General features: G+C 41.6%; 1 protein-coding gene across 5 annotated transcripts in view; it reads left to right on the forward strand.

Annotated features, from left to right (window-relative positions):
* The window catches only part of GON4L (gon-4 like), an 84,404-nt gene that overhangs the window by 42,931 nt on the left and 15,781 nt on the right, over positions 1 to 25,692 (forward strand). For 4 of the 5 annotated variants that reach the window (XM_037132531.2, XM_037132529.2, XM_053666206.1 and 1 more), the window contains 9 exons: positions 2,378 to 2,479; positions 7,970 to 8,010; positions 8,584 to 8,720; positions 13,220 to 13,418; positions 13,941 to 14,027; positions 14,410 to 14,578; positions 17,084 to 17,228; positions 18,357 to 18,507; positions 25,575 to 25,691. In XM_037132531.2, the coding sequence (XP_036988426.2) occupies positions 2,378 to 2,479; positions 7,970 to 8,010; positions 8,584 to 8,720; positions 13,220 to 13,418; positions 13,941 to 14,027; positions 14,410 to 14,578; positions 17,084 to 17,228; positions 18,357 to 18,507; positions 25,575 to 25,691 (1,148 nt within the window). The remainder of the gene's footprint in view (positions 1 to 2,377; positions 2,480 to 7,969; positions 8,011 to 8,583; positions 8,721 to 13,219; positions 13,419 to 13,940; positions 14,028 to 14,409; positions 14,579 to 17,083; positions 17,229 to 18,356; positions 18,508 to 25,574; position 25,692) is intronic. The other variant, XM_037132532.2, reaches the window with a different exon arrangement.

Raw genomic sequence — 25,692 nt, forward strand, 5'->3', positions numbered from 1 at the left:
CTAAAAGTAAATAAATAATCTTTTAAAAAATTTCAGGTCCTGGCTGATGTGGCTCAGGCTGATGTGGACCAGTTGGTTGGAGTGTTGTCCCACACACCAAAAGTTTGGGGTTGGATTCCTGGTCAGGGCACATACCTAGGTTGTGGGTTCAGTCCTCGGTGGGGCACTTGAGGGAAGCAACCAGTCTGTGATTCTCTCTCATATCAATATTCTATCTCTCTCCCTTCCACTCTCTAAAATTAATAAACATATTTTTAAAAATGTGTTTAATATACACGTTCCAGGGTTTCTCCCCAGTACTTACTGAATCAGAATCTCCAATGGGTATCCTAGATTGGAAACTATGATAAAGGTTGATTGAGGGGACTTCTGGACCAAGATGGGGTGTAAGCAGACAAACTGTGCCTTTTCGCCCAACCAAAATTAAGGACAACAAAAATTTAGAAACAAAAAAAAGGAATGAGAACTGACAAAAAAAAACTGAACTGTATAGAAGTCCGACAACCGTTCATCCAGACTGGTAAGAGGGGTGGAGTTGGTGGCTGGTGGAGAGGGATCACAGCAGGAAAAAGCGATGGCTGGTGGGCCCGGCGTGCATGTGGCAGCTGGCATACGCCAGGCATGGGGAGTCGATGACCAGACCTGTTAGGCACACAAGGTGACTAGCTGACCACAGTCACATTCGTGTGCAGATGAGCCAGGCAAAAACTGGCACTGAGACAGACCACGCAATCCAGGGCCCCTGCACTGGGAAATAAAGCCTCAGAACACTAATTGAAAACACTTGTGGGAGTTGAAGTGCTGGGAAAGACTCCCAGCCTCACAGGAGAGTTTGTTGGGGAGACCCACAGGGTCCTAGAATGCACACAAGCCCATCCACACAGGAATCAGCACCAGAAAGGCCCAGTTTGCTTGGGGGAAGCAGTGGAAAGGACTGAGGTCCAACAGATAGCTGAGCAGGTGCCACTGTACCCTCTTGGACCCCACCTCCACACACACTGTCAACCCAGTGACGAGGAGGGGTTTGCCACACCCTGGTGAACACCTAAGGCTCTGCCCCTCACTATGTAACAGGCACGACCAGACCCCCCCCCCCCAAAAAATGGCTCAAACAGAACAACAGATCAAAGCTCCAGAGCTAATACTTTTAAGCAACCAAGAGATAGCCAACCTATCAGATGCACAGTTCCAAGCACTGGTGATCAGGATGGTCACAGAATTGGTCTAATTTGGTCACAAATTAGATGAAAAAATGAAGGCTACGCTAAGTGAAATGAAGGAAGATGCACAGGGAACCAATAGTGATGGGAAGGAAACTGGGACTCAATCAATGGAGTGAACCAGAAGGAAGAAAGAAACAACCAAACAGAAAAGAATGAAGAAACAAGAATTCAAAAACATGAGGAGAGGCTTAGGAACCTCCAGGACATCACTTATTTGAACAAATAATGAAGGAGAACTTCCCCAATCTGACAAAGGAAACAGACTTCCAGGAAGTCCAGGAAGCTCAGAGAGTCCCAAAGAAGTTGGACCCGAGGAGGAACACACCAAGGCACATCATCATTAAGTTACCCAAGACTAAAATGAAGGAGAGGATCCTAGAAGCAGCAAGGCATAAAGAGACAGTCACCTACAAAGGAGTTCCCATCAGACTGTCAGCTGATTTCTCAAAAGAGACTTTACAGGCAAGAAGGGGCTGGAAAGAAGTATTCCAAGTCATGAAATCCAAAGACCTACAACTAAGATTGCTCTATCCAGCAAAGCTTTCATTTAGAATGGAAGGACAGATAAAGTGCTTTTCAGATAAGATCTAATTCAAGGAGTTCATCGTCGCCAAGCCCTTATTATATGAAATGTTAAAGGGACTTAACCATAAGAAAAAGAAGATAAAAAAGATGAACAGTGAAAGGACAGCAAACTCAGTTAATAAGAACCACACCAAAAACAAAAGCAAACTAAGAGGACAGCTAGATCAGGAGCAGAACCATAGAAATGAAGATCACATGGAGGGTTAGCAACAGGGGAGTGCGAGTAGGAGAAGGGGGGAGAAGGTACAGAGAATAAGTAGCATAGACGGTAGGTAGAAAATAGGGGGGAGAGCAAGAATAGTATGGGAAATAGAGAATCTAAAGAACTTGAGACATGGTCATAAACTAAAGGGTGGGGAATGGTGGGGGAGGGGTATGCAGGGTGGAGGGGAATGAAGGGGAATAGAACAACTGTAATGGCATAATTAATAAAATATATTTTAAAAAAACTTTATAAAAATAAATGCACTTTATTGGAACAAATTCTTATGTTGCTGACTATCTTAAATTTTCACTTGAGATAAGAGTTCATTTTTCGAATGAGTGTCTGAAACTTTTTTTTTTTGTAGATGAGGCAGATGATGACGACGATCCAGAATATAATTTCCTGGAAGACCGTGATGAACCAGACACGGAGGATTTCCGTACTGACCGGGCAGTGAGAATCACCAGTGAGTCTATGTTTACTATGGGTGCTGCTCTTGACTGTGCCCCGTCTACATTGGTTTATGTTATAGGGTTTTGAGTGTGAAGTTTGCAATCCATTTAAGCTAAGACATATAAACTTCCTCTACTCGTTTCTATAGTTCTTTAAATTTAGGTATACAGAAAGCCTATCACTCATTCATTTATACATCCCACAGTAGCATATTTATTTAGTCCAGTAATTGGTAGGGTTGTACTTAGGATACGAAAAATGAAAAAGAAATGGCCTCTGTCATATAAGATGACAGTTTACTAGGGATACAAACAGAAAAGGCTATAATACAAAGCTGTTTATAATATAAATAGCTTGTTTATAAAGTATTCTAATTGCTTAAAAGAAGAAGGTGTGATCTGGTGTATTGTATAAAGTTATGGTGTGAGGGCTTCGGAAAGGATTCACAAGATGAGATGTTTTTATCATAGTTTTGAAGGAGGAATAGGAAATTTTTGATGAATGGGGACAGCAAAGGGATATTACAAATATAAGAGCATCTGCAAAAACAGAATTGTGAACAAAGTGTGTTTGGAAAATGGTGTATACTTTGGTATAGTTGTATATGTGAGTGGATAAAAAGGTAACCAGTATTCAGTCCCTGAATTGGAGAACCTTTTTTTTTTTAAATTTTTCAAAATATATTTTATTAATTATGCTATTACGGTTTTCTTATTCCCCCCTTCATTCCCCTCCACCCTGCACACCCTCTTCCACCCACATAACCCCCTTTAGTTCATGTCCATGTGTCATAAGTTCTTTAGCTTCTACATTTCCCATACTATTTTTGCCCTCCCCCTGTCTATTTTCTACCTACCATCTATGCTACTTACTCTCTGTATCTCCCCCCCTTCCTCCCACTTCCCTTTTGCTAACCCTTCATATGATCTCCTTTTCTGTGGTTCTGTTTCTGTTCTAGTTGTTTGCTTAGTTTGCTTTTGTTTTAGGTGTGGTTGTTAATAATAAGTGTGAGTTTGCTGTCCTTTCACTGTTCGTATTTTTATCCTCTTTTTCTTGGATAAGTCCCTTTAACATTTCATATAATAAGGGCTTGGTGATGATGAACTCCTTGAACTTGACCTTGTCTGAGAAGCACTTTATCTGCCCTTCCATGCTAAATGAAAGCTTTGCTGGATAGAGCAATCTTAGTTGTAGGTCTTTGGATTTCATGACTTGGAATACTTCTTTCCAGCCTCGTCTTGCCTGTAAGGTCTCTTTTGAGAAATCAGCCAACAGTCTGATAGGAACTCCTTTGTAGGTGACTGTCCCCTTCTCTCTTGCTGCTTCTAGGATTCTCTCCTTCATTTTAATCTTGGCTAATGTAATTATTAAGTGGCTTGCTGTGTTCCTTCTTTGGTCCAACTTCTTTGGGACTCTCTGAGCTTCCTGGACTTCCTGGAAGTCTATTTCCTGTGCCAGATTGGGGAAGTTCTCCTTTATTATTTGTTCAAATAAGCTTTCCACTGGTGGCTATTCCTCTTCCCCTTCTGGTACCCCTATAATTTGGATGTTGGAACGTCTAAAGATGTCCTGGAGGTTCCTAAGCCTCTCCTCATGCTTTTGAATTCTTGTTTCTTCATTCTTTTCTGTTTGGTTGTTTCTTTCTTCCTTCTGGTCCACTCCAATGATTGAGTCCCAGTTTCCTTCCCATCACTATTGGTTCCCTGTGCATCTTCCTTCATTTCACTTAGCGTAGCCTTCATTTTTTCATCTAATTTGCGACCAAATTAGACCAATTCTGTGACCATCCTGATCACCAGTGCTTTGAACTGTGCATCTGATAGGTTGGCTATCTCTTGGTTGCTTAAAAGTATTAGCTCTGGAGCTTTGATCTGTTGTTCTGTTTGAGCCATTTTTTGGGGGGGGGGTCTGGTCGTGCCTGTTACGTAGTGAGGGGCAGAGCCTTAGGTGTTCACCAGGGTGGGGCAAACCCCTCCTCGTCACTGGGTTGACAGTGTGTGTGGAGGTGGGGTCCAAGAGGGTACAGTGGCACTTGCTCAGCTATCTGTTGGACCTCAGTCCTTTCCACTGCTTCCTTCAAGCAAACTGGGCCTTTCTGGTGCTGATTCCTGTGTGGATGGGCTTGTGTGCATTCTAGGACCCTGTGGGTCTCCCCAACAAACTCTCCTGTGAGGCTGGGAGTCTCTTTTTGGGCCTCAACCCCCACAGATGTTTTCAGTCAGTGTTCTGAGTCTTTATTTCTTTGCACTGGGACCCTGGGTTGCATGATCTGTCTTGCTCCCCAGTTATCTGCATGTCACTGTGGGACCACCAAGTCAGCCAGCCACCTTGCTCCTGGTGCCTCTCTTCGCAGTCACCGTCCCACTGGGTCTGCCTGTTGCTATCTCATGCCTTGGGTCTGCCAGCTGCTGCCTACATGCCCAGGGTGCTCTGTGCCCCTGGTGTCACCTCTTCCTGTGCTGCAACCCCTCTCCGCTCGGCAACTGGACTCCACTGTGCCTAGCGGTCTCAATGAATGTGTCTATTTCAGCTCCTTGGCTGTTCAACTTACATACAGTTCAATTTTCTGTCAGTTCTCGTTGTTACTTTATGTCTAAATTTTTGTTGTCCTTATTTTGGTTGTGCGAGGAGACCCAGTGTGTCTACCTATGCCTCCATTTTGGCTGGAAGTTGTGAATTGGAGAACCTTGAATTTGAGTTTTGGTCTATCAAAAAGGGGAGCCCAAAGAATTTTAAGCAAAGAGCTTCCAGCAAAGATGGAGGTATAGGTAGATACACCTCACTTCTTCAAATAACCAAAAGAAAGATAACAACCAATTTAAAATAAAAAAACAACCAGAACTGCCAGAAAATCGAACTGTATAGAAGTCTCTAAATAAATAAAATCTTTAAAAAAAAGGAGAAAAAAAGAATCCCCCCTTGACTTTAATCCAAAGTGTATGGAGATTTGAAGTTGTTTCAGAGATACTTTCAAGGCCACTGTCATTTGCTTTCTCAAGCAGTTGATCCTCTTCTACCGTGGACAAAGTCGGTTCACCTGGCTTACTCACAAATGGGCCACTCACAAATGGGCCACGGATCCATTCCTTCCCGGTTTGGGGGTCTTTTGTGGTTGAGAAGTAGTGCTCAAACTCTTCTGAAAGCTGAGATAGGTGACCATGCACCCCCTGGGAGAGAGAAGGCCCTGGCTCAGTCTCTGAAAATTTCTGCTAATGTTTGAAACATGTCAAAAAACCCAGTGTTCACTCATAACCCCCATAGTTCCAGTTTGGCTTTGAATGCAGCCACTTTATCTGCCAACTTGAACACAGTTGTTGTCTCCTGAAGTGACAGATTGAATTCTTTGAGCAGGTTGAATATGTCACACAAGTAAGCAAGTTTTGTGACCCATCCTGGGTCACTGAGTTGTGCTGCCACTGGTGACTTTTCTTGTGGAAGAAATCTCTGGAGCAGCTCTTGTAACTCAGAAATTCTGGCAAGTGATCTAAATTTAGAAAGCCATCTCACCTCTGCATGTAAGAGAAGACATGTGTGCTCTGTGTTCATCTCCTCACAGAGCTGTGTGAACAGATGTACTTTAATGTAATTGATAATTTTAATCTCATCCTGCAAAACGTTGTTAAGTTCAGGTGACATTTTTCAGCTAGCTAGCATTTCTCTATGGATCAAACAGTGCATAGACTCACATTCAGAAGCAACATCTTTGACCCAAGTAGTGAAACCAGCTGTTCCATCCAATCACATACTGACAAAATGACTAATTCAGTTTTCCTGGTATGTAATCATTCAAAGACTTAAATAGTTCTGCAGCTTTGGAGTTGGTTGGCAACAAAAGCGCACATAACATATCCTCATGCACATCCTTCTGAAAAAAATATTTCACACAAAAAATATTATTTTGTTGTCAGCATTGGTAGGCTCGTCAGCCTGCATTGTGTACCACGGTGACTCATTAATCCTAACAGTTGTGCCTCAGTGTTCTCCGCTATTTCGTCAGTTTGTCTGGTTATGGTGGTAGCTGAAAGAGGAGCACATGCCACCTTTTGAATTGCAGCTTCTCCTAAAAGTTCACAACAGATATCCTCTGCAGCAGGCAGGATCAACTCTTCACCAGTAGTAAAGGGCTTCTTAGCTTTAGCAATGCGGTTAGCCACAGAATGATGCTCTCAGTGCAGACACATTTGATGAAGTGGTTACCTTCAGTAATTGCTTCTGTTTATGTTCAGGCTTTTTTGTTTTGAAGAACTCCAAAGGCTTGACTTTAAATTAGGATGCTTGGTCTTCAAGTGGCAAAGCAGTTTTGAAGGTTTCATGGCTTTGTTGGATAGCTGGTCACCACATATTATACAAAGCAGGCTTGGAAAATGTGAATCACTTGTTGCAGTGAACCCGTAATTTAAGTAGGACTCTTGGTATTTTCTTTTAAGTGCAGCTTTCTTTTTCTTAGCAGTCTTAGAGCCTTCTGCTATCTTATCATTGGGTCTTTCCCCCTTTTTCAAAGAAATTCTCTAGCCATGTTTGTGTTTTGCTCATTTTGGCTAGGGTTAGCATGTGGGCTTACTGAAACTGACATGAGACAAGTGCACAGTATAAGAAAGAGGGGCAGGCAGAAGTGGTAAATAACATAGTAGGTGGGCCATGTACAGACTAAAATAAGTGTCAGATTCAGACTTAAAAGCCTGCCACCAGGTGCAGCTTAATTGTTGCTTGCCATTCACTGATAGGGGTTTGATATGGTCTGCAAGCAACTGATTCATGATGGTCTCTGTGCAGTCAAACCTCTCTGCTAATAATAGTCTGTACTTGCAGCTGCTCCCCAGCAGTAGCATTACCGCCTCAGATCCACCTATGATCATCAGGCATTAGATTCTAATAAGGAGCGTGCAACCTAGATCCCTCACATGCTCAGTTCACAGTAGGGTTTGTGCTCCTGTGAGAATCTAATGCTGCCACTGATATGACAGGAGGAGGAGCTCAGGCAGTAATGTGAGTGATGGGGAGCAGCTGTAAATACAGATGCAGTTTCGATTGTTCACTTGCCCCTCACCTCCTGGTATGTGGCCCAGTTCCTAACAGGGCCACGGACCAGGGGATGGAGACCTCTGTTCTAAGTCCTTGATAGAGTTACCAAATGGTTCCGGTGAGAAGACAAGATCCTGTGACACACTGCTAGAGACTTCTCTCTTGACTCCACTCAGTTGGATAGGTTAACAAACTATGAATAAAGCTTATTGTGAAATCATCTAGCTCATGTTTTATGTATGTCTTCCCACTAGAATTTAAGCTTCGTGATTGTAGGACTATTGAGTTTTGCATGTATTGCAGGTATCTAGAACAGGGATTGAGGCATCATTGCCATTCAGCTGTTTTTGAATGAATGAATGTTAAATATATATGAGGGTTTTGTCAGATGCCTTGCTGAAAACAACATACATTGTCTTCTTGGAATTACCGTTCATGAAACTAACTTGTGCCAACAACATACTGTTTGGCTTTTTTGTAGAAAAGGAAGTGAATGGACTGATGGAAGAGCTGTTTGAAACTGTGAGTAATGGTCCTCAAGTAAGAGTTTGGGATGGTAAAAGTGGATCCTCCAGCAAGCTCTGTCCTTTGGTCCCAGGGCCCCTGCCTCCAGAAAGTGTTTAGACCAAGCCAGTTCACCTTTTGGTTCATCCAGGAGAGAATATAGTGGCAGGAAAATTTTGCTAACTAAATAAACATTGATTATCAGTATGTAGATAATTTTTAATAAATTTTTCTTCAAACTTTGAACCGCTTCTCCAACAGTTTTAAATGATTGTTTTTTTCAACAATCATTTGGTGCATCCCTAAAGAGCGCAAGCTAGTTTTAGATTATTCTGAGGACAAATGGTTGTCTTTCTGATAAATTTGTCTCTTGAAAGATATTTATGATCATTGTGAGTTATCCATACTCTATCCTTAGCATTATAATTTGACCAGTTTACAGACATTTTTTGTTGTTGTTGAAATAGTCTAGTCATCCCGTGTGTGGGACTATGGGAGGCCTGAAAAGAGGAAAAAAATTAAAGTCCTGTAAACTGTAGTCTTTACTTCGCTTCTCACTGCTACAGTGACTCTCACATGCCTGTTCCGTAGGAAAACCCATCGTTTCCATCTCATTTTCCTCAGTTTCAAGATGAAATGGGATTCCCCAACATGGAAGATGATGGCCCAGAGGAGGAGGAACGTGTGGCTGAGCCTCGGCCCAACTTTAACACTCCTCAAGCACTACGGTAGGCCTATCAAAGACCTCGAAAGTTAGAATGGACAAGTAGTGTATGTCTGAAAAGGTTTTCAGAAATTTTGGTTAATTTTTCATCCCCAGTGGGAGTGTTAGATGGCAGGTGAAATCTCCTCATGGGGCAGTGCAGCTGTAGACCAAGCTGTATCTGTTTGGGAATGGAGAGAAAACAGTAGCTGGCATCCATAGCAGCTTCTCCAGGAGAGTGGTGCTGGAGGAGGTATGTAGGATTCTACATGGCCAGCCACAAAAATACTGCAAATCGTCATATCCATCATGCCACTTTTGTCCTCCTCATTTGCTGTTAATATCGGGTAAGTGTCAATAAATGTTCGTTAATCATCTAGGCATTAATTCAACAAACCACGAAGCACCTACAATAATGCCCTAGGATATAAATATATAGACTGCCCTGTTCATATAAAGTTGGCACTTCTGTTGCCCAACCCAAAAAGTAGAGACTAATTTTTCCCTGTTTTTGCAGTAGGTTTGCACAATCTATCTGTACTTCATTGTTATCCATTCTGAGAAGCAGAGGTCAGAGTGTGGTTTATGCAGTGGATGGAAAAAAGAAAGCCTAAGATACTCAGAGCCTCTAATTAATCCTGTGTTTTAATTGAACAGCATTATCTAACTTAGAGAGCTTGGGATCCATCTGAAAGGTACACTTTTGGGGAACCTGCAATTTAATGAAAAAGACAAGGTATACTAACAAATGTGGAAAAGCCAGAAATATTAGTCATACTCCATTACAATAAATACCGTAATATAACTGCAACAAATATCTTAGGATTTCCCCTTTTAGCTTTATTGAAGTGCTGTTGTCAAAGATGTAAGATATTGAAAGTGTACAATATGATGGTTTGATACACACATAGATTGCGAAAGGATTTCCCCCACTCATTGATTTAATTAACACTTCTGTCACCTCACATACTTACTTTTTTTAAAGAATATTTTCAAGATTTCTGAGAATCTGTATTTGACCCACTTACTTCAAGTTACAGTTCATAGGACAAAATTTCTGATGTAGCAGAATGGAACCATTCCTCCCGGGAACTTATTCTTGTATATGGTATAAGAGAGTGGTCTAGTTTTATTTTTATTTTTTGTATGTATCCATCTAGTTTTCCCAACACAGTTTTTTGAATAGACTTTTTAAAAAATAGTTTACATTTTTTCTTTAAAAGATTTTATTTCTTGCCCTGGGTGGTGTAGCTCAGTGGATTGAGCACAGGCCTGCTAACCAAAGGATTGCGGTTCAATTCCCAGTCAGGGCACACGCCTGGGCTGCAGGCCAGTTCCCAGCAGGGGACCCCCAAGAGGCAACCACACATTGATATTTCTCTCCCTCTCTCCTCCCCTTCCCCTCTAAAGATAAATAAATAAAATCTTTTTGAAAAGATTTTATTTATTTATTTTTAGAGAAAGGGGAAGAGAGGGAGGCAGGAAAAGAAACATTGATGTGAGAGGAAAATAATAATCAGTCGCATCTCTTAAGCAGTTACGTCTCATATGAACCCCAACAGGGGACTAAACCGGCAACCCAGGCCTATGTCCTGACTAGGAATCAAACCAGAGACCTTTCACTTTGCAGGACGATGCCCAACCAACTGAGCCACACTGGTCAGGGCTGTTAGTTCATATTTTTTGTCTTTTTTTCTTCTTCTTAAAGATGTCCCTTTAACATTTCTTATAATAGTGGTTTGATGGTGATGAATTCCTTTAGCTTTTTCTTGTCAGGGAAGCTCTTAATCTGCCCTTTGATTCTAAATGATGGCCTCGCTGGGTAAGGTGATCTTGGTTGTAGGTCTTTCCTTTTCATCACTTTGAATATTTCATCCCAGTCCCTTTGGGCCTACCAAGTTTTTTCTTTTTTTTTTTTTCTTTTTAAATTTATTTCTACCAAGTTTCTATTGAGAAAACAGCTGACAGTCTTATGGGAACTTCCTTGTATATAATTCACTGCTGTTCTCTTGCTGCTTTTAAGATTCTTTCTTTGTCTTTAACCTTTGCCATTTTGTTTTATTCTGTTTCACTTTTATTTCATTTTAAATTTACTATTTTATCCTTGCCTGAGGACTTAGCTATTGATTTTAGAGAGAGGGGAAGAGAAGGAGACAGAGGGAGAGAAATACCGATGTGAGAGGGAAACATAAGTTGATTGCTTCTTGTGTGCACCCTGATCGGGTACTGAACTCCCATACTCAGAGAAGTATCCTGTTTGGGAATCAAACCTGTGACCTTTTGGTGTACAGGACAGCACCCAGCCAAACTGAGCCACACCAGCCAGGGCTAACCTTTGCCATTTTCATTATAATATATCTTGGTGTGGGCCTCCTGGAGTTTATCTTTTTTGGGTCTTTTCTGCATTTCCTGGACTTTAATGTGTATTTCCTTTGCCAGGTTAGGGAAGTTTTCAGTTATTAATTCTTCAAATAGTTTTTCAGTCCCTTGCCTTTTCTCCTCGCCTTCTGGTATCCTTATGATGTGATGATGTTATGCTTCACGTTGTTCTAGAGGTCACTTTAAAAAACTTTTTTTTTTCTATTTGCATGGTTTTTGCTACGTTGTGTTCTAAATCACTAATGCAAATTATCTGCTTCATCTCATCTGCTGTTGATTCTGTTACTGTATTCTTTATTTCTAATCTCTTTGTGTAAATTCTCACTGAGTTCATCTGGTCTTCCCCCTAAGTTCATTGAACATCCTTCTAACCAAGTGTTTTAAACTCTGATTGGGTAAATTGCTTGTCTCCATATTTTTTTAGTTCTTTTCCTGGAATTTTGTTCTGTTTTTTCATTTGGGACGTTTCTTTGTTTCCTCATTTTGGCTGCCTCCGTATTTATTTTTATGTATTAAGTGGATTTGGTCTGTCTCCAGTCTTTGCAGGGCTTCCTTATGTAGTATGTGCCCTGCGGGGCCTGTGGCAGTCTGCCAGGTCACTTGAGCCATATGCTCAGGAGTGCCCTCGTGTGGTTGTGTGTGCTCTCCTGTTGTAGTTGAGCCTTGATTGCTGTTGGCACATCAGTGGGTAGGGTTCACCCTCAGGCTGAATGCTTACGACTGCAGCAGGGCTGACCCCATGGAGCAGGATTCATTTCAGTGGAGCTCTGGGCTCTGGGCTCTGTCTAATAGCCTTTGTGTATGCCACTTGTGGAGCTAATCAGCTGGTTCTCTGTTGTAGCCTGAAATTCTCTGTCTGGTTGGTTGGTTCTCGGGCCTCTTGTGTGGGGCTCTGATGCAGGCTGAAGTCAGCTACCACCTGTTCCTGGCCTAGGCCACCTGCTAGGAGCTACAAAGTGATTCACAGTTAGTATCTGCCTGTGCTGGTCCTGAGACCACTTAGAGGGACAGGGCACACTAAGGCCAGTTGCCACTGTCTAAGGACCTGGCAACGTTAGAAAGTTTAATACAAAGTTTGCAGCACAGGCGAAGGCCTGTTGCCTCTGAGGCTCATCCATTGAAAGAGTCAAGAACTTGCCCTGGCTGGTGTGGCTCAGTGGATTGAGTCCCGGCCTGAGAACAATAGGGTTGCTGGTTTGAGACCCAGTCGGGGTAAATGCCTGGGTTTCAGGCCAGGTCCTTGGTGGGGGGTATGCAAGAGGCAACTACACATTGATGTTTTTCTCTCTTCCTCTCTCCCACTCTGTCTAAAAATAAAAAAATAAAATATTTTTTTTAAAAAGAATGAGTCAAGAACTATGTGGGTGCTGCAGAGTTGAGTGGGGTCTTTGGTTCAGCAGGGTGGTGCTAGCAGTGTTTACCAGGTTAGTGGAGATTTAGATTTGGTGCCCTCCTGCGTCTGCAGGCTGTTTTCCAGGAGGGCTCAGTACAGGGATAGTGGTGGACCTTGCCTTGAAGCCATATAATTCAGTTTGTCCCTGGTATGTCTATAGCACCTTACAAGCTGTCCCTAGACTTGAGCTTAGGGTGAGTGTTTGTGAGCAAGCGAGTCTATGGGCAGGCCGTTTATGAGGGCATCTGGGTTTCTAGCAGCCTTTCATCTCACCTGGACAGGGTTTCAGCTGGTCACCAGCGTAAGGCAAATGGGATTAGAGTAAAGGGTAAGTCAGAGAACAGATGCCGTACTTTGAAAGATTTTATGTCGCTGTTAAGAACAAGTCCCAGATTAATTTCGATATTAGTATAATGATAGAATGGTAAGTTTCCATTACTCTTTGTTTGGTTACCTGATGTATCTCTTGGTCCTAAATGTTTGCTTTATTTCCTCTTTATTTGTGTGTTACTTAGAGGACTGATTGTAGAAAAATAAGGAGGGTGGACAATTTAGAACCATCTTATTTGAATCGATGCTAACAACTTTGGGAAAAAATTCGGATAGGAGTTTTGCCTGTTGGCTAAAGTGGGATTTAGAAATTATCAGTAGGTAGAAACTATTCAGACTCTTCTAGACCTCCATTAGAAGGAACGGGATATGTCATGGGCTAGGAAAATACTCAAATGTACTCATGTCCCCGTCGGGGATAGGTTTGAGGAACCACTGGCCAACTTGCTAAATGAGCAACATCGTACAATGAAGGAGCTACTTGAGCAGCTGAAGTTGAAGAAATCTTCAGCCAAGCAGCAGCAGGAGGTAGAGAGGGTTAAACCTCAGACTGAGAAAGTTCCTCAGACTCTGATTCTAGACCCAGCACAGAGGAAGAGACTCCAGCAGCAGATGCAACAGGTAAGACTTTTCTTTCTAATGTTAAGATTGGATCATTCCATGGCTTGACATGAAGCCAAAAGTTAGCAGCTTTTTAAGTTAGAAAGAGAGAGGTGTCCTGACACCCTTTGAAACCATAGGACCACAGGGTCTTCACATCAGCTAGCACCTTGAGAACTTACCACGTTCATGAGTCACTATGACTCAGGCAGGAATTCGTGAGGACCCTGGTAATAGATAAAGAATTACAGATTTCAAAGACTCCTTAGTAAGCCATTCTGAATTTATTAGTCTCACTGCCATAGTAGTGTTTTCTTCTTTCTAATCTCATTTTGTTTGGTTTGAGGTTAAACTTCCCCTAGTTCTATCATTTTTATCAAGGGGAACATATCTGTGAAATTTCTACCAAGAAACTGTTGTTCTCATAGTTTCTCCAGAAAGCAAAGTGATATGTAATAAAGTTGCAGATATCCTGGTAAGATCTTCTGGGTTTCTGAAATGACATCATAACATGTTACTGTATTATTTTCTTTCCCTCCCCAGCATGTTCAACTCTTGACGCAAATTCACCTTCTCTCCGCCTCCAACCCCAATCTCAACTCAGAGGCCAGCACTACCAGGATATTTCTTGTAAGGTTCCAAATCTTAATAACTCTAAAGACTTGTGTATGCAATTAGCTTGGCAAACCATTTCTCACAGATACGTACCCATCATAATCTACATTTCTTCTTTTCTCCTGCATGTTTTGGTAGCTATTCCTATGGCTTCCTATGTTTGCTGAGAGAACATAAACCACTGATTTCCATGAAAGGACAAAGAGTGTATTCAGTTTTTTTAAGAGTATTGTTCTGACTTGCAGTCTTAATGAGGTAATGTTCATTGTGAAAGACTTTAGGATGATTTTTACTTGCTTTTATACTTTAATAGGAAGGATAGTCTTTCACACAGAGGCTAAGGGCTCTTGGTTTAATGGTCTAGAACTTAAATCTCCATTTTGTCCTGTTTTCCCAGGAAGAGCTGGGAACCTTTGCTCAAAGCTCCATCACCCTTCACCAACAGTTCAACCCTAAGTTTCAGACCTTGTTCCAACCCTGTAACCTGATGGGAGCTGTGAAGCTCATTGAAGACTTCAACACACATGTCAGTATTGACTGGAGTCCTCGTAAAACTGTCAAGACAGGTAGGGGACAGATGTGTCTACTTCAGGTTTTTAAAACTGCAGTGAGAAGTGAGTCTTATCCCATAGATAATTTCTTAGGGTGCAGGAGATAGGATATTTATAATTTTTTGCTTCTCTCTGTTATCCTTCCTTGTGCTCATTAGGTTCTAGAATTACATGGTATAATATATTTGGGCGTATGTAAGGGTTGGGGGCATAGATGGGACAGGGTTGTGAGGAAAAGAGATGTGGGACTCCATGCGCAGAATTGGACTTAAGTAGATATGAGGGTAAGCATTAGGAGTGAGAACAAAGCAAACTAGAATCTGGGAAAGATGGAAATCAAGTGATAAAGGTGGGTCATGTTTAGGTTTTCATTCAGTTCTTCATTAGGATCATTTTATTTTTCATAACGATTATAATGGTATCTCCATTTTGAATCAAAGGTGATTTGGGACAAGACACAAATTAGAGATGTTGTACATCTGCTGTGTTTACGATTGATTGATTGATTGGAGAAAAGGGAGAGAAACATCAGTGTCTGGTTGCCTCTCACACACTCCCTACTGAGGACCTGGCCCACCACTGAGGCATTTGCCCTAGACTGGGCATCGAACCGGCGACCCTTTGGTTTGCAGGTCATCACTCAATCCACTAAGCCACACCGGCCAAGACATTTGACGTGTTGAATATTTTAAAGAAACTTTCATTAGTTTAGGGGTTTTTTTTTGAGGTTTTCTTTATTTACCTTTTAGAGAGAGGGGAAAGAGGCAGAAAGAGGCGGGCCGGGATGAACATCAGTGTGTGGTTGACTCTCACATACCGTCCCCCACACACACACACTGGAAACCTGGCACACAACCCAGCTTGTGGCAGGGAATTGAACTGGAGACCCTTTTGCTTTGCAGCCTGGTGTTCAGTCCACTGATCCACACAGGTCAGGGCACAGTTTAGTATTTTTTAAAAAATATTGCTGTTCCTTTGAAACCAAGTATTTGCTTCGTTTTTATTTTTTATTTTTATTTTTCCATCATAGTTTACTTTCACTATTATTTTGTATTGGTTTCAGGCATACTGTATAGTGTTTAGATACTCATATACTTCATAAATATTTGTTTTGGATTTATGCCCTGGTTTAGCAAATTAATCATACTTTGCTCTGGATTTAGGCTGTCTTTGGATTTAATGTTAAATCCCTGATTTTTACAATTAAATTGGCTGTAGGTGAGCTTCAGTGCATTCAGTTATAGACACTGATCTCAAGATTACTTTGTTAGCATGTGTGTTGGTACTGAAAACTTAATTTAATGCCAAACTATAGTAATAACTTACACATACAGTATCCTGTGTTTTTCTTCCGGGAATATAAGAACATTTATGGCTCTGGCTGGTTTTGCTTAGTCAGTTGAGTGCCAGCCTGTGAACCAAAAGGTCACAGGTTCTATTCCTAGTTGGGGCACAAGCCTGGATTGCAGGCCACACCACCAGTTGGGGGTGCAAGAGGCAACTGGTCAATGTTTCTCTTGACCATCGATGTTTCTGTCTCCCCGCCCTTCCACTTCCCGTCTCCCTCTCTCCCCTCTTTCTTGGTTTTCAAGTCAGTGCTCAATCCATTGAGCCAAACCAGCCAGGGCTCTCTCCCCTCTTTCTTTCCTCTTCCCCCTTCCTTGTACTCTCTCTAAAAATAAATAAGTAAAATCTTTAAAAAAAAAACATTTATGGAAGAAGTATGTACCTCTGGAAAGGCAGCAGTGCCTGGAATTGAGAGGCTTAGAAAGAAAGACAATACAGTCTCATTCCGTTCATGGTTTTTTATTCCCAACCTCAGGTGGAATCTGGGAAAAGGTAATTAAAGTTAAGTAAGAATCAAGTAAAATAAAATTTGGAATACCAAATTTGTGAGGGAAATTAAAGCAGGTGAAATCTTATTCCGGAAGAGGCAAAGAACTGTTGAAGATCACTTATCTTTTAAGGATTTAAAGGGGGAAGGAGGAAAAATATTTTGAGTGTACACCGTAACAGGTATTACTAGGTACTTTGTGTTTGTTACTTGTGTGTTAAGTGTTTCACATAGAAAAGAATAAGAAAATCAACTTCTAATAACATTGAATGGGACTCCCTTGAGGTTTATGTTAAGCTGAGAAAGCTGTAGAAACTTCTGTGGGGCAGGTTGTGTGGGTTAGAAGGGCATCAGGTGAGGTAGAGGCAGCTCTGTCTAAAAGCAGAAGTGCATTCATGCCCTGGTTGGTGTGGCTCAGTGGATTGAGTGCCAACCTGCAAACCAAGGTGCATCAGTTTGATTCCCAATCAGGGCGTGTGCCTGGGTTGTGGGCCAGGTCCCTGGTGTGGGAGGCATGAGAGCCACACACATTGATGTTTCTCTCCCTTTCTTTCTCCTTCCCTTCCTCGCTCTCTAAAAAATGAATAAATAAAGTTAAAAAAAATAAATGCAAAAGTACATTCAGAAGCTTTTGTGAAGCCCTCTTTTTTCCAGAATTTTATTTATTATGGTTTTTTTTCTTATAGGCTGTAAATTTCCCTGTTTGCCAAAGCAAGTGGCTTGGATCTTGGCCACAAGCAAGGTTTTCATGTATCCAGAACTACTTCCAGTGTGTTCTCTGAGAGCAAAGAATCCCCAGGATAAGAATTCATTCACCAAGGCTGAGGACAAGTAAGTGTTCACTGTGGGGAGAAGCACCAAATGTCCCAAAGAGAACGTCTAGTTCTCTTTTCTTGGGGACATTGAGAAAAGTAAAGCACATGTAAGACATGGGCACCAAAAACAAGGAGAAGCGGAGTTGATGGACGTAAAGTTCTGTAGTATGTGCTTATTTTAGCATTGCCAAATACTGTTTTGAGGGGGAATTGCACACACATTTTTAAAACATTTTAAACTTTATTTTTTTTTTAGTCATTGTAAAAATCCAATCTTGTAATATGTACTATTAGAAGAAATTTTCTAAAGGAAAAAAATTTTTATCCACTATCCTAACCACCCCAAGATAATATTTTTTCTCTTTGCATTTCTCATACAGTTATTGGCCATTTAAATATAATTTTGCTTTTACTTTTTAACCTATCATCGTCTTGAAATTGTTTCTACTATTTGCAGTGACATTGTCCTTTTTTTGTTATTTCTGTATATTTTCTTTTAAAGCAATATTTAATGGCCCCGAGATAGTTCTTTTATTTGCTACTTTTCTTCTCTGTTGTTTTTGCTGTTGTAAGTGAGGCATCACTAAGGATCTTTGTACATAGAACTTTTTGAAAATCTTTTGAGTTTATCCCTTTGGGTAAATTCCCAAGAGTGAGATTTTTTGATAAGGTTATGAACATTTTTATGGCTTTGGTATGTATTACCCCATTGCCATCAATAAATATGTACATAGGTAACCATGATAGATTATGTTATAATGGGAGATACTGTTGGTATTAATTTCATGTCCCTAACATGGTGCCCATCATTCATTTTATATTTGTTTCATTAGACCCATTCTCCTTTCTTTGAGTACGAAGTGCAAAGGAATACTAAGTATGAAAGCTCACTTGGTCTGACATTTATTGGTGATTTATGCTTAGGTTTTACTCTTCCTTTCTGATTATGACCTCCTGATTGAGTCTTACTTATAGTACTTATTAGCACACAGTAAATATCTGAAATTTTTTGTTGAGTAGCTGTTATCTTCTAAGAATTAGATGTAGAAAAAGTGGGTTGTAAAATGTGAAGTTCTTCCTTCCGAAAGTATCTGCTGAGACTTTTGGAAGAATGGACTGGGAAATGTCATTGCTCCTTTCTCAGTTTGTTAGTTTTAGGACTGAAGCACTTTGAAGGGACTGAGTTTCCTAAGCCTCTAATCAGCAAGTACCTTCTTACTTGCAAGACTGCCCACCAACTAACAGTGAGAATCAAGAACCGCAGCATGAACAGAGCACCTGACAACATCTTCAAAGTAAGTTTCCCCTGTGTACTCCACTGGGGCTCGCTGATGAGCAGCCGTTCTAGTCTCCTTGTTAGTCTTGATGTAGGGAGGGATCTGTTACCTATGGCAGAGTCCTTTCACCTGTGCACTCAGTTCATTGCCCTCTTGCCTTTACAGGGAGATTGAACTGTTTTCCTCTGAAGTATCATCTTCTGATATGGATGTTATTGCTCTTAAAATAAGATTAAGTCTTAAAATATCTCTTAAATCCATGTTTCCCTCCAGCCATTAATTCTCTCTTTTACTGTAACCTTTTTGAAAGAAAGGGTAGAAAACACTCCACTTACACTTTCTCCTTCACTCTTCGTATTCAGATATTTATATCAGAATTTTAAAGCATATACGTTAAAGAGGCAAGTAAATAGTTTAAAGAGTCAGATGGTTCTCTGAAGCTTGTTATGAAAAACGACATTTTTCTCTCTATTTTCTGCTAAGCAAGGTTTTTTGGGGGGATGGTGCACTTAAACTTCCATATGTAGGTAACATAGTTGATGCCACTAAATGTTTGGGATTTAGGCTTCACTTATTAAACTTTAAACTGGGACATCCGGCCAACATGGAGGGTAGACACACTGTGCCTCCTCCCACAACCAAAATAAGGACAACAACAATTTCAAAACAAAAAACAACAAGAACTGACATAAAATCAAACTGTATGGAAGTCCAACAACCAAGGAGTTAAAGAAACATTCATCCAGACCGGTAGCAGGGGAGGAGATGGGCGGCAGGGCAGTCTGACAGAGAGGGGTTGCAACAAGGGAGCAGATTGTGGAGGGACGCGGTGCACAAGGCAACTGGCGGACCAGGCGGTCCCACATTTGCACACAGGTAAACCAGGCAAAACTGGAGAGCGAGACAGACCATGCGACCCAGGGTTCCAGCGCCAGGAAGTAGAGCCTCACAACACTGATTGAAAACACCTCTGGGGGTTGAGGTGCTGTCATAGACTCCCAGCCGCACAGAAGAGTTCGCTGGGGAGACCCACAGGGTCCTAGAATGTACACAAGCCCACCCACCTGGGAATCAGCACCAGAAAGGCCCAATTTGCTCGTGGGTAATGGGGGAAGTGACTGAAAGCCAGCAGAAAGTGGAGCAACCACCATTGTTTTCTCTCAGACCCCTCCCCCACATAAAACATCACAACCCAGCTGTTGGGTTGCCCCACCCTGGTGAACACCTAAGGCTCCGCCCCATACTACTTAGCAGGTGTGTCAAAACAAACAAAAAAACTGACCCAAACAAAAGAACAGATCAAAGTTCCAGAAAAAATACAACTAAGCCACAAAGAGATAGCCAGCCTATCAGATACACAGTTCAAAACACTGGTAATCAGGATGCTCATAGAATTGGTTGAATTTGGTTGCAAATTAGATGAAAAAATGAAGGCTACGCTAAGTGAAATAAAGGAAAATGTACAGGGAACCAGTAGTGAGGGCAAGGAAACTAGTACTAAAATCAACAGTGTGGACCAGAAGGAAGAAAGAAACATCCAACCAGAACAGAATGAAGAAACAAGAATTCAAACAAATGAGTAGAGGCTTAGGAACCTCCAGGACACCTTTAAACATTCCAACATCCAAATTATAGGGGTACCAGAAGGGGAAGAGGAACAGCAACAAGTGGAAAAGTTATTTGAACAAATAATAAAGGAGAACTTCCTCAATCTGACAAAGGAAATAGACTTCCAGGAAGTCCAGGAAGCTCAGAGAGTCCCAAAGAAGTTGGACCCAAGGAGGAACACACCAAGGCATATCATAATTATATTACCCAAGATTAAAATGAAGGAGAGAATCTTAAAAGCAAGAGAAAAGGAGACAGTTACCTACAGAGGAGTGCCATGAGACTGTCAGCTGATTTCTCAAAAGAGATCTTGCAGGCAAGAAGGGGCTGGAAAGAAGTATTCCAAGTCATGAAAGGCAAGGTCCTATTTGCAAGATTGCTCTATCCAGCAAAGCTTTCATTTAAAATAGAAGGGCAGATAAAATGCTTCTCAGATAAGGTCAAGTTAAAGGAGTTCATCATCACCAAGCCTTTATTATATGAAAGGTTAAAGGGACTTACCTAAGAAAAAGGAGATAAAAAATGTGTACAGTAAAATGACAGCAAATTCACAATTATTAACAACCATACCTAAAACAAAAACAAAAACAAACTAAGCAAACAACTAGGAGTGTAGCCACAGAAATGGAGATCACATGGAGGGTTAGCAACAGGGGAGTGGGGAGAGGAGAGGGGGGAGAAGGTACACAGAGTAAGTAGCAGAGACTGGGGAGAAAATAGACTGGGGAAGGGCAAGAGTAGTGTGGGAAATGTAGAAGCTAAAGAACTTATGACACATGGACATGAACTAAAGGGGGGGAATGTGGGTGGGAGGGGGTGTGCAGGGTGGAGGGGAATGTAGGGGGGGAATGGGATAACTGTAATAGCATAATCAATAAAATATATTTAGAAAAACAATTTTAAACTGCGGAGAATGAACTCCCCACACTCCCAGAGCCCCACCACAGACATGCACATCTTGTATCCTCCAGTTTCCTTGCGGTGTTTACATCACAGTAACGGTCAGGTGCTCTTCAGGGTTTGCAGTTTATTATACACACTATGCAAATGTTCCTCATAGCTGAGCTGTGTAGTGTGTACATGATTTAAACATTTTGTTTATTCTGTTGTTAGTAATTGCATTTTGGTGGTGGTGGGGGGTGCTTGGTTTTATTTTGTATATATTACCAGTTCAGCACTAAACTTTACTTCAGTTTTATGCATCTCTTGTCAGTGTGGTCAAATATTTCAAGTGTTCTATCATTTTCTTCTTCCTGAAGAAATCTTCCCCTGAGCCCTCTGATGCTGTTCCAACTCTAAACCTATTGCTCTCTCAGTTTGCTGCAGTAATGTCTTCTTGGGCTTTTTCTTTACCGTCATGCTGGTGATTTTTTAAATTTTTTGCCTCTTACTTACATTGGATCTTCTTATTTCCTGAATTGCACGCCTTTTTTGCTTTAGTTCCTTTTTTAGTGCACATCCTAGTAGTATTCTGAGGAGGAAGAAGAGTCGGATTTTTACATTTAAATTGTCCGTATCTCAGTGTGTGTGGATTGTACCAGTGTCAGTTTCCTAGTTATGCTGTTGTACTAGATACCGGATTTGTCTACTTAACTACTGTTACTGTGTGACAGAAGATCTTACTGTTGGGGGAACTAGGTAAAGAGTACACAAGACCTCTCTGTACTATTTTTATAATTTCTTGTGAATTTATAATTACTCAAAATAAAAAGTTTAAAAATACCATTCTGTTCTTTCCCTGGCTGGTATGGCTCAGTGGATTGAGTGCTAGCCTGTGAACTGAAAGCCTGCCAATTTGATTCCTGGTAAAGACACATGCCTGGGTTGTGGGCCAGGTCCCCAGTTGGGGATGTGCTGAAGGCAGCCAATCAATGTTTCTGTCACACATCAGTGTTTCTCTCTCTCTCTTTCTCTGCCCCCCTCTGAAAACTGTCTTTTTTTCCCCCACAATGTTTTTAAAAGATTTAATTTAATTACCTATTTTTAGAGAAAGGGGAATGGAGGGAGGAAGAGGGAGAGAAACATCAATGTGTGGTTGCCTCTCACACGCCCCCTACTGGGGACCAGGCCCACAACCCAGGCATGTGCTCTAGACTAGGAATCGAACTAGCAACCTTTCAGCTCACAGGCCGGCACTCAGTCCACTGAGCCACAGCAGCCAGGGCTAAAAAATAAAGTCTTTAAAAAATATTTTTTTAAGTTTCTATTCTGCTCACCTCCCTCAGTGGTCCAGAGTTCTAGGTTGGAAGTCATTTTTATCAGAAATTTTTAAGGGTTTTGCTCCATTTTCTTCTAGTTTCTAGTGCTGGCAATTTAGATATTTGATTGTGTTTTTGACTCTTGAGTGTTACCTGCTTTGCCCTCCCTATGGCAGCATGTGGGGTTTTTCCTCTTCTTTACCGTATTAACTTTCGTGATAATGTACCCTACTATGGGTCTAGTTTAATTACACGAGGGACTCGATAAACCTTACGTGGGAAAGATGTTTTTCAGTAAATGGACTTGATTTCCGTGTGGGTGGTTTCTCCCCTCCATTGCATCCGTTCCCTCCACAGTGCCCGGTAGTCAGATATTAGGCCTCTGAGGCTGGTCCTCTTGTCTTGCTTCTTTTTTCCCACCACTTTGTCTTTATGTTGTATTTTCTGAGAGAGTCAGGTTTTTCCTCCTAACCCTTCTATCAAGTAGAGTTCTTTATTTCTTCTCACATTTGAAATTTCCAATGGCTGTTTTGGTTCCTTGAATATTTATAAATAGTGAATGGCAGAGGGACTGTAAGAAAGCCAGAGGGGAAGAAGGCTGGAGTTTTCTGTATTTGTTCAGCATAGTGCCGTGCCCTCAACGGTGCCTGATAGCCTCAGTCCAGAGATCATCTCTTCCATCAGTGCTTCTGCTACAGTGGGGGTAGGGGGCTTTTACCTAGCCACACCCAGTGGGAGAGGGGGTTTGGGGTCTCCCTGCCTCTTCAACAGATTTAATCTGTCCTCTTCATCTTTACCTGGTTTTTGTTCTAGCTTTACCTTCCCTTATAGAGGTAGCTGGTGTCTTATCTTTTTGCCAGATTCTGGCATAAATTTAGTTGGCCGTTAACTTTTCTCCGCATGGAATTTGGTTTTCTTCATTCTCCGATGTCAGTTACCATTTGTCCATCTGCTTTTTAGCTTTGAAAATTTTGTAGTTGTTACTCTTTTCTTTCATTCTCCTTCTTCTTGTAGGCTTTTACGCTAAAAAAATGCCTTTCTGTTGTTTTCATGGGAACTCAAGAGCGAACAAAGACAGATGGGTGGTTTAAACTGCCCCTTTTGCCCTGGCTGGTGGAGCTCAGTTGGTTGGAGCATTGTCTAGTAAACCAAAGGGTTGTTGGTTTGGTTCCTGGTCAGGGCACGTACCTGGGTTGTGGGTTTGGCCTCTGTCAGGGTCTCTCTCTCTCCCCTGCTTCACGCTCTCTCCCCATTCCTCTCTCTCTGGAATCAATAAATATATCCTTGGGTGAGGATTAAAACCAAAATGTAACTGCCTATTTTAACAGTAAGTTTCTCCTTACCCCTTTAACCTATGAAAGTTTGGATATTCCCTGGTTGGTGTGGCTCTGGATTGAGTGCTGGCCTGTGAACTGTAGGGTCAACAGTTTGAGTACCAGTAAAGTCACATGTCTAGGTTGCAGGCCAGGTCCTCAGTTGGAGGTGTATGAGAGGCAACTGAGAGGTGTATCTCTCACTGATGATTCTCTCCCTCCCTCTCTTTCTCCTTCACTTCCCCTCTCTCTAAAAATAAATAAATAAAATCTAAAAAAAAAGGTGGATGTTATTTCTCAAATTATCTCCCAGTTAGCTATCCATGGATACTTTTCTCCTCTTATCCTTTTAAATTTTCTAGTTGATTCTGTTACTCACTTGTTCCTTCTTTAAACTCTCTATTCACTTATCTTCTGTGATACCAGGACTCTTACCTCAGGCTTCTCCTTCATGAACTCTTCTTCCCTTGTTCTCCCCTTAAATGTTAGTGTTCCACAGTAAATTCAGTGTGTGGTCTCACCCAAATTCATGATTTTTCCTATTATCTGTCTCCTCATGATTTTCTAATCTGCATCTTTTGTTTAGTTGTCTCCTGAGTCCCAGCTTAATGTAGCCAACTGTCTAAAGGAATTCTTAACTTGGTGGCCTCTCTGACTCTCGAGTCGAACTTATCTCTCTCCCATGCCTGTAGCCTCCAGTTGTGCTGCTGTCACCACTGCCGAGAACAGACTTTCCTCTGCCAGCTTACCCCTTCTGTGATTTGTGTCTTTGTGTATGACATCCCTGTCTCAGTCCAGAGAACTGGGAGTCGTCCTCAGTTCTTCCTGCCGGACCATTACCGTGTCTGTCAGTCATCTCATCCTCAGTTTTCTTACCGTGTTTTCTGCTCTGCTGCCCACTGCCTCCGTTCAGGCCTTTGTTACACCTGGATGAATGCAGAAGTTTTCTAACTGGTATTTCTACTTCTGGCTCCATTTTTACATTCTGGTCCCTCACATCGCCGCGATAGCCATCTCTGTCTTATCCTTCAGGGTACAGTTCGGACTGCTTGGCATGGCTTAGAAGGCCCACCCTTTTCACCTCTGACTTATCTTTGGAAGTTTCTCCACATTCTTTTGTTGTAGCCAGACCAGTCTTTTTGTGGTTCCTTGAACAAGTTCATGATTTGAACGTGAAGTATGCTCTGCCCTGCCTCATATAGCAAACTCTGCTCCATTATGAGTCATCTATACCAGTTGTACTTGCTCCAGAAAAATCTTTATTGTTCAAGTTTGAGTTGTATGTCATTTTTGGTATACATCTTTGTACTTTTTTACACAGAATATTATTTTCAGTCTACTTTGCTGTTTCTCTCACTAGTCCATAAGCTCCTGAAGTGCAGAAATTGCTTCTTTTATTTGTATGCTCAGCTTGTAGCACATAGAAGGTATTCAACAAGTGTTGAGTGAATGGATGCTTATTGTCAGTGGATATTTAGTGAATGGATGCTTATTGACATTTAATCTTCCTCTTCATTGTGCTTAAAACCTGTCTCAGTCTCTCTGTTCTTCTATCCCTTCCCTTCTAATGTCTTTTGCACCATTTTTTTGCCTAAAAAGGAAGTTTCCTTGTGTCCAGGATGAGGGTTAAGGTGCTGTCATTGCAGCTGTTGTGCAGGAGCAAATTTGAAGTAAGATTTCTCTGCCCATCTGTTTTCTCTTCTCTATGACCTAATCTTTTCCTTTCCTGGTGACCAGAATGGAGATTGTCAGTTACACGGTATAAGTAGTTGTGAAGTCTTTATTAATTAGAGGTAGTTCAGTTTGAAGTGCAGAAGCATGCAGCACGTGCTGTTCCTATGCGTGTGTGTATGGGCGTGTGTTCGTTTGTGTCTCCATCGAGCTACTCCCCACCACACCCCACAGCCCGACAGAGGGTGCTGTTTCTGAAAGGAATGCAAATCTTGCTTTGTTTTTTGATGCTCAGTTTTATAAGAAGACCAAACAGCTGCCCATCTTAGGGAAGTGTTGTGAGGAAGTCCAGCCACATCAGTGGAAGCCACCTATGGAAAGAGAAGAACACCGGCTTCCGTTCTGGTTAAAGG

The sequence above is a fragment of the Artibeus jamaicensis genome, unplaced genomic scaffold (genome assembly GCF_021234435.1).
Source record: "Artibeus jamaicensis isolate MK-2021 breed Jamaican fruit bat unplaced genomic scaffold, CSHL_Jam_final contig_447, whole genome shotgun sequence".
Lineage (NCBI taxonomy): Eukaryota > Metazoa > Chordata > Mammalia > Chiroptera > Phyllostomidae > Artibeus > Artibeus jamaicensis.